Source organism: Giraffa tippelskirchi, chromosome 5 (genome assembly GCF_054371585.1).
Source record: "Giraffa tippelskirchi isolate mGirTip1 chromosome 5, T2T-mGirTip1v1.2.pri, whole genome shotgun sequence".
In the NCBI taxonomy this organism is placed as follows: Eukaryota; Metazoa; Chordata; class Mammalia; order Artiodactyla; family Giraffidae; genus Giraffa; species Giraffa tippelskirchi.
In genome coordinates, this window is record NC_137279.1 from 120,682,193 (window position 1) to 120,701,286 (window position 19,094).

Here is a 19,094-nt window from a genome sequence, read left to right on the forward strand (position 1 = left end):
GTAGAGGACTACGAGTAGAAGAGACGCAAGAGACAGTTCATGTAAGAAGGTGGATGTGAGTGGAAGAGGGAGAGAATGAGAGAAACTGCACAAGAAAGGAAGTTCTCAGGGAAGAGCAACTTGTGAAAGAAGGAAAGAGAGCCTGAAGAAAAAAAAAAACTACAGCTGAAGAGGTTAAGGGGTGGGAAAGAAAAGAAAGAACCTGAGGGGTACAGTAGTATAGCATAGAGGGACAGAGCAGGAGAAAGGAAAAAATAAGAGAAAAGATGTGAGGGAAGGAGAAAGAATGAGAGTAGAAGGGAGAGGAAGAGAAAAAACCTGAACACAGACCCAAGTAACTAGAAAGAAGGAACAGAAAAGGAGAGAAGGGAGTTTAGGAGAAATAAAGGGGAGAGAATGAGTAGGAGGATGGGGGCAAGAATGAGAGATGGAATGAAAATAGGAAAGACAGCAAAGAAAGGCGAGAATGTGAGACAGCACTCAAAAAAAAGAGGGGAAAAGACCTAGGGCAACTGAACAAACAAGCAGGTGAGAGAGGGGAGTAGGAACAAGAAAGCAGGTGGAAGAGAGACGAAGCAGATGTTAGTTCTGAGTGCTGCCAATACATAAATATAATTACATTGTAAAATATTCTGAATTAAAAAAAAAAAAAGAAAGAAAGAAAACATTCAGGCCAAGTAAATCAAATAATGGAAACTCCATTGTTTCCCCCAATCAGAGATGGCATAAAGAAAGCTCTGCCTCTAAGGTTACTAGGCTCAGAAGTGAGACCAGATGTTCAGAGCAAGTCCCTTCAGCATAAAAACATTTTCCTAATATTTGATTAATTGTCTGAATTCAGCAAAAATAAGAGAAGTAGTCTACATAAAGGCAGAGCTGAAGACAATAAGTAAACAAAATATCAACCAAAAATGAAAAATAAGGAAGCATAATCATATTCATATTCTGAAACTTTTTCTTTTTCCTCCTCTTCTCTCAAAAAAAAAAAAAAAAGAAAATTTTAAGAGCTGGGAAAGTCCTCTATCTAGTAACAATCTCACCTGAAATTCTCTGGTAAAATGAAGATGCAAAGGAACTTAAGATGCCTAAAAAATTTATATATTATAGATTCTAATTGTCCAAAAACAGGCAAAACTAACCCATAGAGTCAGGAAAGTGGAAGGTGAGTGTTAAAGAACTAGAAGGAGGCATGAGGGGGTTTCAAGGGTTCAAGTTACATAAGTGTGTTCAACTGTGAAAATTAAGTGAGCTTGAGATTTATGTATTATTTTCTGTATTTCTTATACTTCAATAAAAATGTTTTTAAAAAGTCTTACCCATAAGAGAAAGCATCATTATCTCTCCATTTTGAAATAACAGATGCTGCCAATCCAGCCAAAATGGCAGTGCTATCGAAAAACATGTGAAAAGAGTCGGAAATCAAACCTAAGCTGGAAAAGAACAAACACATTGGCATATTACAATAATAATCAAATAGCAGTCATCCTCTAAAAATCTAAGATTCAGCCTCTGCTTATCAGGAACTAATCTTCTGAAAGGACAACACTGAAATATGATATATTGAAAAATATCTAAGATAATTTTTAAGTGTCTGAGAAGACACCCTCACACCCCCTACCCAAGGAAAAGTCCAGCTGCTACTGAAAGAAGGATAGGAATATGCCCACCCTCTGGTGACTAGCAAAGGTCGGCTGTCACTGAAAGAAAAACAGAAAAAATAGCCATTTGCTACTGGGGGCAAGGCTGAAGCCAGCTTGGGCTCAAGACCTTACACTGATACAAAGCAAAGGTCTGCTGTTAGAGAAGAGGATCAAGGCCCTTCTTTTTTTTATACAACACTGGCAAGAGTGGTGAGAAATGGGGTAGGAACATTAACAACACTCACTCCTACACTCAGGGGTAAAGGGCCTGCCCAATACTGAGGCTACAAAAGGAGAACCAAATACCCATCCCCCCACTTCTCCAACCAAAGCCTTGCCTAAAGCAAAAGACAACAGCAATCTACCTCTGAGAGCCAAGAAAGAGCACAGAGAGACTCCTCTCTTATGGCACAGGTATGCAGGGCTTGCTGAAACCTGAGAATGTTAACTAGTAATACCAAAACACAATAGCCCAGCTCAACTATTGACCAGATAGATTCAAAATCCCCACACTAATGACCTAACCAAAAAAAGAAAAAAATGTGCACACCTCTGGTCATAAATACTACTAACCTCAGTCTCTATTGTTCTTTTAAACATAACATATAGCACTCAATAAGTATTTATAAGGCATATTAACAAGATCAAGGAAAAAAAAGTAATAAGACCTACTGTCAAAACCTAAAACATTCAAAAGAGGCAGAAACTGAAAACTCCCAGAGATTATATTGTATAGGAACTATAAAATATGATTAATATGTTAAAGGATGTGTTACAAAGCTGGGGAAATTTTATGATCAGAGATAGAAACTAAAAAATAATCAAATGGAAATGATACAAAAAAAACATTTAAAATATCATAATATTGAAGATTAAAAATAATACACACGTACTTCTGAACAGACAGGACACAGAGAGAAAGAATCAGTGAGATCAAAACAAATTATCCAGAGTAAAACACAAAGAAGAAAAGGAATGGAAAAAAAAGAACAGATAATTCAAAATCTGTCAAAGCATCAGACAGACTAAAATACATGTATTTGGATTCTCAGTTACGGAGAGGGAAGAATAAGGTAGAAAAAGTATTTAAAAAGAAAATGATTAGAGTTTTCTAAAATTAATGGAAAACACAAACAAACAAACCATCAACAACAAAAACAAATTCCATATCCAAGAAGCTTAATGAGATCCTAGCAAGGCAAAACCCTACATAACTCACAAATTGCTGAATACCACCCAGAAAGAGAAAATTCTGAAAGAAAAAAAAAAAAAAAGAAAAACTGGATACATAAAAGCAAAGATAAAGATTAATAGCATATTTTTCATCAGAAACTACTCAAGGCAGAATACAATGAAGTAATATCTTTAAAGTCTTGAAAAACAAAAAATGTGTCAACTAAATTCTGTATTGTGTAAAATATCTTTCAAAAATGAAGGCAAAACAGACTTTTTCAGACAACCAAAACTAAGAGAATTCACTGCTAGCAGATCTGAACTACAATAAAAAGTTCTTTAAGTACAAATATGATACCACATGGAAACTAGATTTGTATGATAAAGATCATTGAAAATGATAAACATGTGGGGAAATATTGAACATAATTTTTCTAACTTTTAGTATCTTTAAAAGACACTTGAAAAAGTAACTTTAAAACAGAAAAAGTACCTTTAAAACAGAAAAAAGGAGGATAAAACAATAAACTAAAGTTGGTTCTTTGAAAATATCAGTAAAATTCACAACCTTTAACTCAAATGAACAAGAATAAAGAGAAAGGGCTCATAATTACCGAAATCAGCAATGAAAGTGACACACTACTACTGACTTAAGGGAAAATAAAGATTATAAGAAATTACTATGAACAACTAAATATAAGCCAACAAATTAGGTAACTTAGATGATATATACAAACTCCTAAACAATCTAGCAAAATTGAGTCAAAAAGAAGTCTAAACAGAGAAACACCTGGAGTAACAGGCAAATTTGGCCTAGAGTACAGAATGAAGCAGGGCAAAGGCTAATAGAGTTTGGCCAAGAGAACGCACTGGTCATAGCAAACACCCTCTTCCAACAACACAAGAGAAGACTCTAAACATGGACATCACCAGATGGTCAACACCGAAATCAGACTGACTATATGCTCTGCAGCCAAAGATGGAGAAGCTCTATACAGTCAGCAAAAACAAGATCGGGAGCTGACTGTGGCCCAGATCATGAACTCCCTATTGCCAAATTCAGACTGAAATTGAAGAAAGTGGGGAAAACCACTAGATCATTCAGTTCAGTTCAGTTGCTCAGTGGTGTCCGACTCTTTGAGACCCCATGAATCGCAGCACGCCAGGCATCACTCTCCATCACCAACTCCCAGAGTTTACCCAAACCCACGTCCATCGAGTCGGTGATGCCATTCAACCATCTCATCCTCTGTCGTCCCCTTCTCCTCCTGCCCTCAATCCTACCCAGCTTTACGGTCTTTTCCAATGAGTCAACTCTTTGCATGAGGTAGCCAAAGTATTGGAGTTTCAGCTTCAACATCAGTCCTTCCAACGAACACCCAGGACTGATCTCCTTTAGGATGGACTGGTTGGATCTTCTTGAAGTCCAAGGGACTCTCAAGAGTCTTCTCCAACACCACAGTTCAAAAGCATCAATTCTTCGGCGTTCAGCTTTCTTCACCATCCAACTCTCATATCCATACATGGCCACTGGAAAAACCATAGCCTTGACTAGACGGACCTTTGTTGGCAAAGTAATGTCTCTGCTTTTAAATATGCTACCTAGGTTGGTCATAACCTTCCTTTCAAGCAGTACACGTCATTTAATTTCATGGCTGCAATCACCATCACCAGTGATTTTGGAGCCAAAAAATAAAGTTGGACACTGTTTCCACTGTTTCCCCATCTATTTCCCATGGAGTGATGGGACTAGATGCCATGATCTTAGTTTTCTGAATGCTGACCTTTAAGCCAACTTTTTCACTCTCCACTTTCACTTTCATCAAGAGGCTCTTTAGTTCTTCTTCACTTTCTGCCATAAGGGTGGTGTCATCGGCATATCTTAGGTTATTGATATTTCTCCCGGAAATCTTGATTCCAGCTTGTGCTTCTTCCAGCCCAGAGTTTCTCATGATGTACTCTGCATATAAGTTAAATAAGCAGGGTGACAATATATAGCCTTGACGTACTCCTTTTCCTATTTGGAACCAGTCTGTTGTTCCATGTCCAGTTCTAACTGTTACTTCCTGACCTGCATACAGGTTTCTCAAGAGGCAGGCCAGGTGGTCTGGTACGCCCATCTCTTTTAGAATTTTCCACAGTTTATTGTGATCCACACAGTCAAAGGCTTTGGCATAGTCAATAAAGCAGAAATAGATGTTTTTCTGGAACTCTCTTGCTTTTTCAATGATCCATCGAATGTTGGCAATTTGATCTCTGGTTCCTCTGCCTTTTCTAAAACGAGCTTGAACATCTGGAAGTTCACGTTCACGTATTGCTAAAGCCTGGCTTGGAGAATTTTGAGCATTACTTTACTAGCGTGTGAGATGAGTGCAACTGTGTGGTAGCTTGAGCATTCTTTGGCATTGCCTTTCATTGGGATTGGAATGAAAACTGACCTTTTCCAGTCCTGTGGCCACTGCCGAGTTTTCCAGATTTGCTGGCATATCGAGAGCAGCACTTTCACAGCATCACCTTTGAGGATTTGAAATAGCTCAACTGGAATTCCATCACCTCCACTAGCTTTGTTCGTAGTGATGCTTTCTAAGGCCCGCTTGACTTCACATTCCAGGATGTCTGGCTCTAGGTGAGTGATCACACACCATCATGATTGTTTGTGTCGTGAAGATCTTTTTTGTACAGTTCTTCTGTGTATTCTTGCCATCTCTTCTTAATATCTTCTGCTTCTGTTAGGTCCATACCATTTCTGTCCTTTATTGAGCCCATCTTTGCATGAAATAGTCCCTTGGTATCTCTAATTTTCTCGAAGAGATCTCTAGTCTTTCCCATTCTGTTGTTTTTCTCTATTTCTTTACATTGATCCCTGAGGAAGGCTTTTTTATCTCTCCTTGCTATTCTTGGAACTCTGCATTCAGATGGGAATATCTTTCCTTTTCTCCTTTGCTTTTCGCTTCTCTTCTTTTCCCAGTTATTTGTAAGGCCTCCTCAGACAGCCATTTTGCTTTTTTGCATTTCTTTCCCATGGGGATGGTCTTGATCCTTGTGTCCTGTACAATGTCACGAACCTCTGTCCATAGTTCATCAGGCACTCTGTCTGTCAGATCTAGTCCCTTAAATATGACCTAAATCCAATCCCTTATGACTATACAGTGGAAGTGAGAAATAGATTTAAAGGACTAGACTGATAGAATGCCTGATGAACTAAGGATGGAGGTTCATGACACTGTACAGAAGACAGGAATCAAGACCATCCCCAAGAAAAAGAAATGCAAAAAAGCAAAATGGCTGTCTGAGGAGGCCTTAAAATAGCTGTGAAAAGACGGGAAGCGAAAAGCAAAGGAGAAAAGGAAAAATATACCCATTTGAATGCAGAGTTCCAAAGAATAGCAAGGAGAGATAAGAAAGCCTTCCTCAGAGATCAATGCAAAGAAATAGAGGAAAACAACAGAATGGGAAAGACTAGAGATCTCTTCAGAAAATTAGAGATATCAAGGGAATATTTCATGCAAAAATGGGCTCGATAAAGGACAGAAATGGTATGGACCTAACAGAAGCAGAAGATATTAAGAAGAGATGGCAAGAATACACAGAAGAACTGTACAAAAAAGATCTTCACGACACAAACAATCATGATGGTGTGTGATCACTCACCTAGAGCCAGACATCCTGGAATGTGAAGTCAAGCGGGCCTTAGAAAGCATCACTACGAACAAAGCTAGTGGAGGTGATGGAATTCCAGTTGAGCTATTTCAAATCCTCAAAGGTGATGCTGTGAAAGTGCTGCCCTCGATATGCCAGCAAATCTGGAAAACTCAGCAGTGGCCACAGGACTGGAAAAGGTCAGTTTTCATTCCAATCCCAATGAAAGGCAATGCCAAAGAATGCTCAAGCTACCACACAGTTGCACTCATCTCACACGCTAGTAAAGTAATGCTCAAAATTCTCCAAGCCAGGCTTTAGCAATATGTGAACGTGAACTTCCAGATGTTCAAGCTGGTTTTAGAAAACGCAGAGGAACCAGAGATCAAATTGCCAACATTCGATGGATCATTGAAAAAGCAAGAGAGTTCCAGAAAAACATCTATTTCTGCTTTATTGACTATGCCAAAGCCTTTGACTGTGTAGATCACAATAAACTGTGGAAAATTCTGAAAGAGATGGGAATACCAGACCATCTGACCTGCCTCTTGAGAAACCTGTATGCAGGTCAGGAAGCAACAGTTAGAACTGGACATGGAACAACAGACTGGTTCCAAATAGGAAAAGGAGTACGTCAAGGCTGTATATTGTCACCCTGCTTATTTAACTTATATGCAGAGTACATCATGAGAAACGCTGGGCTGGAGGAAGCACAAGCTGGAATCAAGATTTCCGGGAGAAATAACAATAACCTTAGATATGCAGATGACACCACCCTTATGGCAGAAAGTGAAGAAGAACTAAAGAGCCTCTTGATGAAAGTGAAAGTGGAGAGTGAAAAAGTTGGCTTAAAGGTCAACATTCAGAAAACTAAGATCATGGCATCCCGTCTCATCACTTCATGGCAGATAGATGGGGATACAGTGCAAACAGTGTCAGACTTTATTTTTCTGGGCTCCAAAATCATGGCAGATGGTGACTGCAGCCATGAAATTAAATGATGCTTACTCCTTGGAAGGAAAGTTATGACCAATCAAGACAGCTTATTAAAAAGCAGAGACATTACTTTGCCAACAAAGGTCCGTCTAGTCAAGACTATGGTTTTTCCAGTAGTCATGTATGGATGTGAGAGTTGGACGGTGAAGAAAGCTGAGCGCTGAAGAATTAATTGATGCTTTTGAACTGTGGTGTTGGAGAAGACTCTTGAGAGTCCCTTTCACTGCAAGGAGATCCAACCAGTCCATCCTAAAGGAGATCAATCCTGGGTGTTCATTGGAAGGATTGATGTTGAAGCTGAAACTCCAATACTTTGGCCACCTCATGCGAAGAGCTGACTCATTGGAAAAGACCCTGATGCTGGGAAAGATTGAGGGCAGGAGGAGAAGTGGATGATAGAGGATGAATAGAGGATGAGATGGCTGGATGGCATCATTGACTCAATGGACATGGGTCTGGGTGGACTCCGGGAGTTGGTGATGGACAGGGATGCCTGGCGTGCTGCGGTTCATGGGGTTGCAAAGAGTCGGACATGACTGAGCGACTGAACTGAACTGAGCTGAACTGAAGCAGATTAAATTAATGCTTTTAAAACTTTCAACAAAAAAAAGCCTAGGCCCAGATGGCTTTACTGGTAAATCCTACTAAACATTTAAAGAACAATAAATATCAATTCCTTACAAACTCTTCCAAAAAACAGAAGATGAAGGAATACTTCCCAATTTGTTCTATAAGTATTACACTGATCCCCAAATCAGACGAAAGACATCACAGGAAACTAGAGACCAGTAGTTTTTGTAAACACACACACACACATAAGAATATTCAACAAGACACTAGCAAATCAAATTCACCAATATATAAATAGAGAGTACAGATCACAACCCACAACCCACAATCCCAACAATGCAAGGTTGGTTAACTACATGAAAATCAATCGATGCAATACATCATATCAATGGAATGAGGGACAAAAATCACACTATCATCTTAATAGATGCAGGAAAGTATTTGACAAAATTCAACATTTTTATGATGAAAACATTCAACAAACTTGCAGTAGAGGGTACTTCCTGAACTGATAAATAGCACACAGATCAATGGAATAGAAGTTAAGAGTGTGCAACAAATGATGTTGAAACAACTGGATGTCCACGTGCAAAAAAAAAATGATTTTTGACCCTTTCTTCATATTATACACAATAATTAACCTAAAATGGATCAAAGACCTAAACATAAAAGCTAAACTAGCAGTCTCAACCTTTTTGGCACCAGGGATTGGTTTTATGGAAGACAATTTTTCCACAGATGGGAAAGGGGTAGGCATGGTTTAGGTGGTAATGAGAGCAATGGGGGAGAAGATTCAGGCAGTAATGTCAGCGAAGAGGAGCAATAGGGAGCCACTCATCTCCTTCTCTGAGCCTGGCTTCTAACAGCCCATGGCCCAGGACAAGTCCAGGGGTTGGGGAACTCTGAGCTAAAGCATTCACAATCTTGGATTAGGCAATGGTTTCTTTTGTTTTGTTTTGACTTTTTTTTTTTAGTTAGTTTATTTTCTATTTTTTAACTTTACAATATTGTATTTGTTTTGCTATACATTGACATGAATCCACCATGGGCAATGGTTTCTTAAATATGACATCAGAAGCATAAGCAATAAAAGAAAAAAAGAGGAACACAGTCTGAACATCATTGAAATTTTAAAACTTTCATGCTTCAAAGGACAATATCAAGAAAGTGAAATGACAATGTACAAGTGGGAGAAAATATCTGCCAATCATGTATCTGACAAAAGCCTTGTATCCAGAATATATGAAGAATTCTTAAAACTCTTCAAAGACAGAAAATATCCATTTTTAAAAAATGAATAAAGGATCTGAATAGACATTTCTCCAAAGAAGACAAACAAATGGCCATCAGCACTAGAAAAGTTACTCAACATCATTAAACGCAAATCAAAACGATGATAAGTAACAACTTCACATTCACAATGATGACCAGAATAAAAAAGTCCATGTATACCTATGGCTATGGCCATCTATACCTGTGGATAGATGGCAGAAATCAACACAATATTGTAATTATCCTTCAATTAAAAGTAAATAAATTCAGAAAAAGTCCAATAATTACAAGTATTGGTGGAGAAACTGGAATTCTTTCACATTGCTGAAATATTATTTGGCAATAAAAATAAATGAAATACTGATACATGCAGAACATGGATAACCCTTGAAGCCATTATGCTAAGTGAAATAAACCATCACAAAGGATCATATGCAAGTGATTCCATTTATATGAAATGTTCAGAACAGGCAAATACATATAGACAGAAAGTAGATTGGTGATCACCTAGAATTGGGACAGATCAGGGGACAAGGGAATTGGAGGGTGATAGCTAGGGGTTTAAAGTTTCCTTCTAGAATAATAAGTGTTCCAAAATGGACTGTTGTGATGATTTTACAACTCTATAAATACATTAAAAGCCATTCACCAGTACAACATAGATGGGAGAATTTTAAGGTATTTGAATTGTACCTCAATAAAGCTATTTTTAAAAAAGGTATCTGACAATCTAAGGCAAGGTCGGCAAGCTATAGGCCACAGGCTAAATCTGGACCACCATCTGTTTTTGTAAGTAAAAAGTTTTGCTGAAACACAGTTATGCTCATTTGTTTATATATTGTCTATGCTACTTCTGTGCTGTAACAGTAGAATCGAGAAACTGTGACAGAGATTTTATGACCCTTAAAGCCTAAAATATTTACTATCTGCTGTCAAGAAGAAAGGTTTATTTATTAACCTCAGGTATATTGAGGGGTTTACATAAAAGTGAAATGTATGACAGTTAAAGCACAAAAGATAGAAGGAAATGGAAGTGTACTGTTATAAAGTTCTTATAAGATACATGAAGTGACATATTATTTGTTATGTTAAAGATTCATATTATACACGCTTTTAAGAAAGACACTGAAAGAGGAGGGTAGGGCAGGAAATCCTTTTGGGCAGAGGATTCTGTACCAACACAAAGCAGATGTTCTGCTGGCAAGAAACTTACTTTCACCCAAGACTATCCTCATATATGTGACAGACTTTCATTGTCATGAAGGGAAGAGTAAAAATGTAAAAACAAAAACAATCAAATGAAAAGCACACCCTCAAGGCCCAGGCTCAAAGGGCCTGCCTAAGACTGAGGCTTTGTCAAGATAATGAATGTCCCTCTGCCCTCACCACAAACCTCATACAGAGTAACAATCAATAACCATCTATAGCTTGGCAGGCGAAGGGCACCATGAGCACAAAGAGAGAGCTTCTGTGACACACGCATATGAAGAATACTGGAAGTGAAAAGCCTAAGCAACGAACAGGTTGACAGAGGACACATACTTATTCCTAGTAATAAATACCATTACCTCAATATCTACTGCTCTTGACTCACAATGTCCAGCTTTGATCAAAAATCTCAAGAAACACAAATAACAGGATGAAAAATAACTTGTGAAGAGATAAAGCAGTTAACAGAACCAGACAACAATACTGATCCAGATATCAGAACTATAAGTAATAAAGGATCTGTGGGGAAAAAAATGCATGAATCAGTAAGGAATTTCAGCAAAATGGGAAGTACCAAAAAAAAAAAAAATTTAACAAAACATAAGGTGTCAGAGATGAAGAATTCTTCCAACTGGCTTAACCACATACTGGACAGAGCTGAGCAAAGAAATCAGGGAACTTTAAGATAGGTCAACAGAAACATTCTGAAAGCAAGCACATCAGCAGTTCAATCTTTAAAAATAAGAAGTATCAGAATGGTTAAGAGCACTACTTTTGAAGTCAGAGTATCTGGGTTAAAATTCCAGCTCTACCATTTACTAATTCTGTGACTGTCAACTTGCTTAACTACTTTGGACCTCAATTTAGCACCTTTAAACAGGTAACAGTAAAAAGTGTCATAAGTGTTATAATTGAATTATAGTTATACAACATATAACAGTGCTTGTCACACTAAACCCACATCAATATTCCCATTATTTCTATTATTATTAATAAATTACTGCATTATTAGTAATATCTAGTATTAATATTATATTAATATCTAGTATTCCCAGGATGATCCATAGCTATTAATATTTGGCTATATGTCAGAGCTTTCTTCAGTTGTAACTGCTACAAACTAAAAGTCAAAAACCTTCTTCACTGAAGTAGAAAAAGCAGTTTTTAAATTTCCTTGTAATTTAGGATAATTATAAACTTAGGAACTGAAGTAAAGCATATTACTCACCCACACATAAAAGAACAAAAATTTGCAAGTTCCTCAAAAATCATTTTGAAAAATGTCTTAAATTTTATCATGAACCTTATATATTTTATTCAAATACATAAAGATGGATAAAATAGTTTTAAGTACTGTCTATACTTACCTGAAACCCAACTCAAAGCAGAACAAGAATGAGTGAACAAATGAAAAGGCTGAATAAGAAAATCAATACCTGAGGAGGACAAAGTTAGGCTCTTGCCAATCAAGTAAGCCTCTCAGATTTATAGTTATTTTAAGATTTTTCCTTGAACAGATCACTTAAAACTACACACTTGACCCTTAACATTAAAAATAATAATTTAAATTTTGAGGTACGAAGACCCATTTGAAGAAAATCTGTGTAATGTGTTATAAAACCAATAAAGATTGTTTATGATTTTGTTTTCTATGTTCTGATATGATATAGTAAGCTATTTTTAAAATTTGGTTTCAAAAAACTCTCTCTATTCTGATAAAACAATACAGTTGACAATGAGAATTTTTACCCACTCTGCCTTGATTTCATGAGATTTTATAACTAAATTCAAAAGTCAATTTCAGTAACAGTAGTCTACATATTTAACAGGTTTATTTTCCTCTCTGTATATAGTTTTAAATGTTTTTATTTCTTAATTGGAGGGTTTTATTGTATATATGACTTTTATTCTAAATAACTGTAAATTCGTTATAGAAGAAGGCAAGGTATTTATGCTAAATAAATATAAACTTTAAAATTCACTGACTTATTTATTGATCTACATATATAGTTACTAAAATCTTGTTATGGGTTGAACTGTATTTTCCCCAAAATTTCTAAGTTGAAGTCTTACGTCTCCAGTAACTCAGAATGTGACTTTATTTGGAAATAGGGTCACTGCAGACAAAATTTGTAGAGATTAAGTCAGTCAAGTGGGCCCAAATCCAATATGTCTGCTCTCCTTATAAAAAGGGATATCTGAAGACAGACATGCACACAGGGAGACTGCCAAGTAAAGATAAGGCAGAGATCAGGTGATGTTTTAACAAGCCAAGGAACACAAAAGATTGCCAGCAAAGCAATGGACCTCATCGACCTCAGAAGGAACCAATCCTGACAATATCTTAATCTCTGACTTTTAGGCTGCAGAACTACAAGACAACAAATTTTTGTTGTTTAAGTCACTCAGCCTGTGGTACTTCGTTACAGCAGCCCTAGAAAATTAATATAAACCATCTCTTTTATAACAGATTTATTTATTTTGGTGTCAATAGACACCAAAGACTGCCTCAACACTGGGATAAAAATGATAAACCTCTTCTGTATACTAGAGGAATCAGATTTCTTTCTAACAATTAAATGTAGTGTGGCAATTTTAATACTCACCAAAATGATGTTTTAATTTTATTTAAATTTTAAATAAATTTGTCATTAAAATGTTTTTTTTCCCCAACATTTCATAAAATATGATTCTACCTGAAAAAAATACTCCTTCTTTTGAGGTGGCAGAACATGATGTTCTATTAAAGCATTGTGATATGAAAGTGTGAACACCACATCATGATTTGAAAATTACTTAGTTGCATCTATGTAGGCAAACTCATGTGAAACAGTCTGCTTCTAGTTCTCTGCTCGCCTATCATATATCAAAACAGTGTTTATGAGGAATGTCAATTTTACTGCTCATCTTCAATCAGCAAATGTTTCTGATTATGAATTATCACTTAAACTACCTGGCACAAAATCCTTAGAAAATAAAAGTAGCATAGAGAATTCTTAAGGCTATATGATTTACACACAAAATGTAATTGATTAAAAAAACTGGTTGCTAAAAGCAGCATACTTGTTTTTGGCTCTGATCTTTAAACACTAAATATTAAAATGTATTTTTAAGCTTTTTTTAAGTGACCACGTTCTACAGGTATTTTAATAAAGAAAACTTCTTAGGATATAAAAATGGAAACGTGACCACTAGAGCAAAATATAACAAATGTGAACAGAACATCTAGCCAAAGAAACTTATGAAAGGGATTTTATCTAAGGCCTACTGAAGGAAAAGACAAAGGAAGAAAGAACCGATAAACTGAGACTTAAGAGACATATCAATCAAATAAAACCAACTTCAAACAGAATTTATGAGACAATAAGGGACATATGAACACTCACTCACTGGACATTTGATATTAATAAATTATATATTTTTATAGGTGAGAATAGCATTGAAGTGAAGTGAAAGTCTCTCAGTGTGTCCAACTCTTTGTGAACCCATGGACTGTAACCCACCAGGCTCCTCTGTCCATGGAATTCTCTAGGCCAGAATACTGGAGTAGGTAGCCATCCCTTCTCCAGCGAATCTTTCCAACCCAGGGATTGAATCCAGGTCTCCCACAATGCAGGTGGATTCTTTACCATCAGAGCCACTAGGGAAGTCCAAGAATACTGGAGTGGGTAACCTATCTCTTCTCCAGCAGATCTTCTGACCCAGGAATTGAACTGGGGTCTCCTACATTGCAGGTGGATTCTTTACCAGCTGAGCTACCAGGTAAATCCAAGAATAGCATTGGATTATGGTAAAAATGGGGACTCTTATCTTTTAGACCCAATTGAAGCAGTTATTAATATGTAAGAAATAATACTGTAGCTGGTATCCGCATTAAAACAATTCAATGGTGACAGATGTAACAGATGAAACAAAATAGGCCACATGTTAATAAACATTAAAGGTGGGTGACGGAGACATGAGGTTCACTGAACTCTCTACTTTTACATACATTTTCCATAATAAAAAATTTTAAGGTCTATAGGTAACTAAGCTAACAGCATATTTATAGTGGCTGTTAGACATTAACTTGAAATCGAACGCAGGGAATCATCAACTTGAGTTCCATGAGATGGAAAGGGGGAAACTATTTACTATCAATTAATTAGCAAGAAAATAGAAAATCCTTAGAATCCTGGTATTTGTGTAAGTTGTTAAACTAATGAGAGTTATGGTGAAAACCCACAACTCCACTACATTCCATATAACCCCTTCCTGTAAGGTAGAATTCTCAGCAAAATGGAATAGGAATCTATGTTCTTAAAGTTTAGAAAAAAAAGCAAAAGACGTCATCACTTTAACCTGGCAAGTAATGTCTTTTCAGAAGGGAAAAGCTGATAAAAACTCAAGATATTTCAAATCTTTAAGGCCATAGAAAAAATGTTACTATTGGAAGCATTTTTCTTTACCAAGGAATTACTTTACAAACATATGCTGTGACATACTATACAGAAGTAGGACAGAAACAGTGAATAGTAGGGCCTAAAACATTTCTTGAACAAGTAATTATTTTGCTACTACAAAGACATTTATCTTTAAAGCTAGATGAGTTTCCTCTATGTCTAAGAGGAAAATGGTTGTTAACAGCTTTGGTAGAAAATATCATTGAAAATTAAAAATTCTAACAGTGAGGTAAACATAAAATAGAAGAGCATTAAAACCAAAAAAAGCAAACTATATTAAGATACTAGGGGAAAAAAATCACTGTATGGTAGAAAATACTTGGATAACTGACGCTTCTAAGCTCTTCTACTACTCTGTAAAAGTAAAAAGCTTCCTGGGCCTTTCATACTATTCTACCTGTAGAAGAGGTCCCACTTTCTGAGCCTACATATTTCCTTTCATCATTGGTAAAAAAATTCATGACTTTCAGAATACCTGGTTGACTGGAAAGAAGATGACATTTGCAACTAGACATGAACAATGTGATAAAGGTTTAGCCACTGAAATACTGGTGAAGACTGTTGTGTGCTAGTGTCCAAACAAATCTCCTTAAAAGACACTGTACATACTTTTTATCTCTTTTTGTCTCCATTCTGGATATTCTGCTGCTAGGGATGGCTGGAACTGTAATAGCCATTTTGGAAATTAAGTTTTATTTTGCTCAGGCAATCACTAATTTGGGGTTTTCCTAAAACTAAAGAAAGAATTTAATTCTAGATGGTACAAAACCACATTGTTATATATATTATACTACCTCAAGATTACTCAACAATAACTAAGTAAATGAAAATAAAATGCGAGAAAGAAAAGAACCATAGAAGAAAAGATCACATGGTATTCCTACCATTTTGCTACCAATAATAGAGAAAGAAGGGGCTTAATGTCCTTCCCCGCTACCCTGTCCCAAACAGGGTAGTTAGCATGGTTAGTATAGGTAGACTAAATCCATATATTCATTATTCCTTTGTTCTTTCATTCAGCAAACATGTATTAAACATATTATGTGCCATGCACTAAGGTGCCTGAATAAGATAGAAAAGATTCCACTTTAGTAACATTTACATTCGGAAAGGTAAAAAGTACTAGATATTTAATAAGGGAAAATATACAAAGAGCTTAGCTATTCTCCACTGATGACACAGTCTCATCATCAAAAATACAAATCAACTATAATTAAGTTCTTATTTAAAATGAAGGTGCTGAATCAGAACCAAAACTATTTAACATTTAACCATTCCAATGAGGTCAAATGTTTCTATGAACCTTTATTCATGAAGAGAAAGTGTGTTTTACCTATCTTTTAATTCCATAATGGAAAAAACTCTTGACATCTCATAACATCTTGAAACTACTTTTACAGAACACAAAGGAACATAGAAATGACTATGACAAAAACAGAAAACAGTTTTGGTAAGGAATTTACTCAAGGAACTCAAAATCTAATTGAACCTTCAGGAACAGAGATAATTTAGTGATGTAAAGAAACTGCTAATCAGTCTACAAAGGGGCTCCAAATTTGTGGTGTCTAACTAAGACAAAAAGTCAGATTATGAAAAGGCCCAAGCAACTTCTACGTCCACCAAGGCTTCAACAGGAACACATTTGTACTCCCAATCAACTGATAAAAATTAGCATTGGGGAAAAAATAACAATGGTGGATGTGGAGGTTAACATAGTAATGCATACCTGCTAATTAATCTAGGCATGACAGACAGTAGTTCAGCGCTAGATTGCAAAGATATAACACAAAGAAAGGGAAAAAACTGGAGAAGAGGCCTAAAGTCAAAAGAACAAGCCACCTGAAGGCAGAACAAGCCATGTACCATTGACATTTTCTTCATACCCTGATGAATACTGACTAATCGCTTAGAAAACAATGGTCTTAGTGATTTCCTCAACAGATCTCTAAAGATCAAAAGAATTACTATATACTTAACTTTCCATAGAAAGGTGGTTTAGGTACTTCAAATATGAATCACTTGAACAAGACATCTCACTTAGTAATTTATGCAACGGAAGGCCACAGTGAAATGTATTGTAATATAACATAACTATAGCAGAACTGTACACAGGCAAACCAAGATAGAGCCTTGACAATAGTCAGCACATACACCACAATATGGCATAATTTAGGAAGAGGAAAATGTAACACATAAATATTGCATATTTATATGTAATAGAACATATTTATTATATTGTATATTATATGTAATATTACATATTTATAATAAAGTATGATTACTTCAATACAAACTAAGACAATATAATGCTTTTAACATGTACAACATATCAAAGGGTATTAATATTACAGGACACATATATGTGATCCCCAAATGATTAAAAACGGTTATTACATACATTGAGATTTTATTATGTTTCAATATGCCTTTTACTCTTGGGTGGTGACTAAACCAATAACCGGCATAACCTGCTGAGTAGTTCTGATAAAACTGAACTGACATTTGAATTTAAAAGTCTACCTTTTCATATAAAAGTATACATTTCACAAAAACTGGTAGTATCACCTAATGTCATTGTTCAATCTCAATAAAGACCGAAAACACCAATTCTCTCTGAAAATGGACCTTAAAGGACAGAGACTTAGTTTATTAAATTAATAGAAAATAAAGCATTGATGGCACAGGTTCTTAACTTTGGGGTCCAAGATCTATTTCAAGGAATCCAAGAAAAAACTTATATTTTATATAAAATTTTGAAGTGTTGGCTATTATAAGGTAAGTATCATATTTAAAGAGGAATCAATATACCTAGAAGTGAGATGATCTTTTCCTTAGCTCAACAATTTTACAAGACCTTAAGCATTAAACTGCAAACACCTGGATAACACTACTGCATTTCCACAGAGTTACACTGGATGGACTTCTTCCCAAAGCAGTTAAAAACAAAAACAAAAAGAACCAATGATGACACCAAAAAACATCAACTCAAGAGACGCAAAGCTTTTAGAAAACTATGTGGGCTCTTTTAGCACAGTCAAGACCAGAAGAAAACCTTGAGAGTTTCAGCATAAATGTAAAGAGAATGAAACATGTTTCTCCAGATATCCCCTCTATAAACCTCTCCCTCGTTTCAAGACCTAGTATCAAATTAAGTATAAAATCTCAGGTATTCCCTCCCACTATTTTAATGGTCAATTCCTAATACCATTACCCTAAAGAACGGGAAGAAAAGGATTTCTCCCAATTCCAAGAAAGTGGGCAAAGCTAAGGTGTGCAAAAACAAAACTCTCTCCATCTGTCAAAATGAGGAGGGGACTTGTCACCCTGGTTTGAAGGAGTCGTGGGGGGTGGGGGGAGCTTGGCAAAGGAGGCGGGGACCTAAATCTTAACTGCTGCACGCGATGGCCTCGGCTCTTAAGAAATGTAACCGTGCCAGACTGTTGTGGATACGAAAACGCAACTGAGTAGCATAGGTGGTGGCAAAGGCAAGACCTGAGCCTCCGAGTGAGGAGCTACGTGGCACTAAGCAAACAGAGCTTCGTCTCCCCCACCCCCTGCTTCCGCCCCAACCCTTTTCCCCTTTGGTTACCAGTTGCTCCAGATGCCGTAGAGTAGTTCAACAAAAGCGAAAGAGAGGTTCAGGCACAGGAAGAAAAACAGGTTCCGAGACGTCTTGTCCGACAGGATAGACCTAGGCATGATACAAGTGGGGAAGAGGGAGGAAAGTCAAAGGAGTGCCAGACCCGGAGGCTGGGTCCCCTTTCAAGACTCTCCCAGTCCACACGTTCCCTTCCTCACACGAACGAGGGTGTCCCAGACGCTACCTCCCTGGACCTCGGGCCATCTTTAGATTTGGGCCTTCTCCCCTTGTGCCGGACACCCACTTCCCGCAAACACAGTTCCGGAGCCCGCACCTAAACCAGCCTGAGATCTTGCGGAACAGATTGAACTTGGGTGGCTTGTATTCATCGTCCTTGATGGACAGAGGCAACATCTTCTCTGCCCGGCGAAGGGCCGGGTCTACTCCCCTCTAGCAGTGGTTCCGTGGGAGATGGGAGTGATACAGGTGACGCTTCAGATGGGAATCCCAGCGCCTGTCCCGGGCCGCGCGCCGCTTCCAGACACAGCCTCAGACACACACCCGGGAACCGGG

The 19,094-nt window shown here is 37.0% G+C and overlaps 1 protein-coding gene across 1 annotated transcript in view; it reads right to left on the bottom strand.

Annotated features, from left to right (window-relative positions):
* Positions 1–19,091, bottom strand: part of SLC30A7 (solute carrier family 30 member 7) — a 103,441-nt gene extending 84,350 nt beyond the window's left edge. Inside the window, exons 1-3 of the mRNA XM_081493139.1 lie at positions 18,856–19,091; positions 18,531–18,632; positions 1,317–1,430 (exon numbers count right to left, since the gene is read on the bottom strand). Of these exons, the coding sequence (XP_081349265.1) occupies positions 1,317–1,430; positions 18,531–18,632; positions 18,856–18,935 (296 nt within the window). The 5' untranslated portion in view covers positions 18,936–19,091. The remainder of the gene's footprint in view (positions 1–1,316; positions 1,431–18,530; positions 18,633–18,855) is intronic.
* Positions 19,092–19,094: the final 3 nt, after the last annotated feature.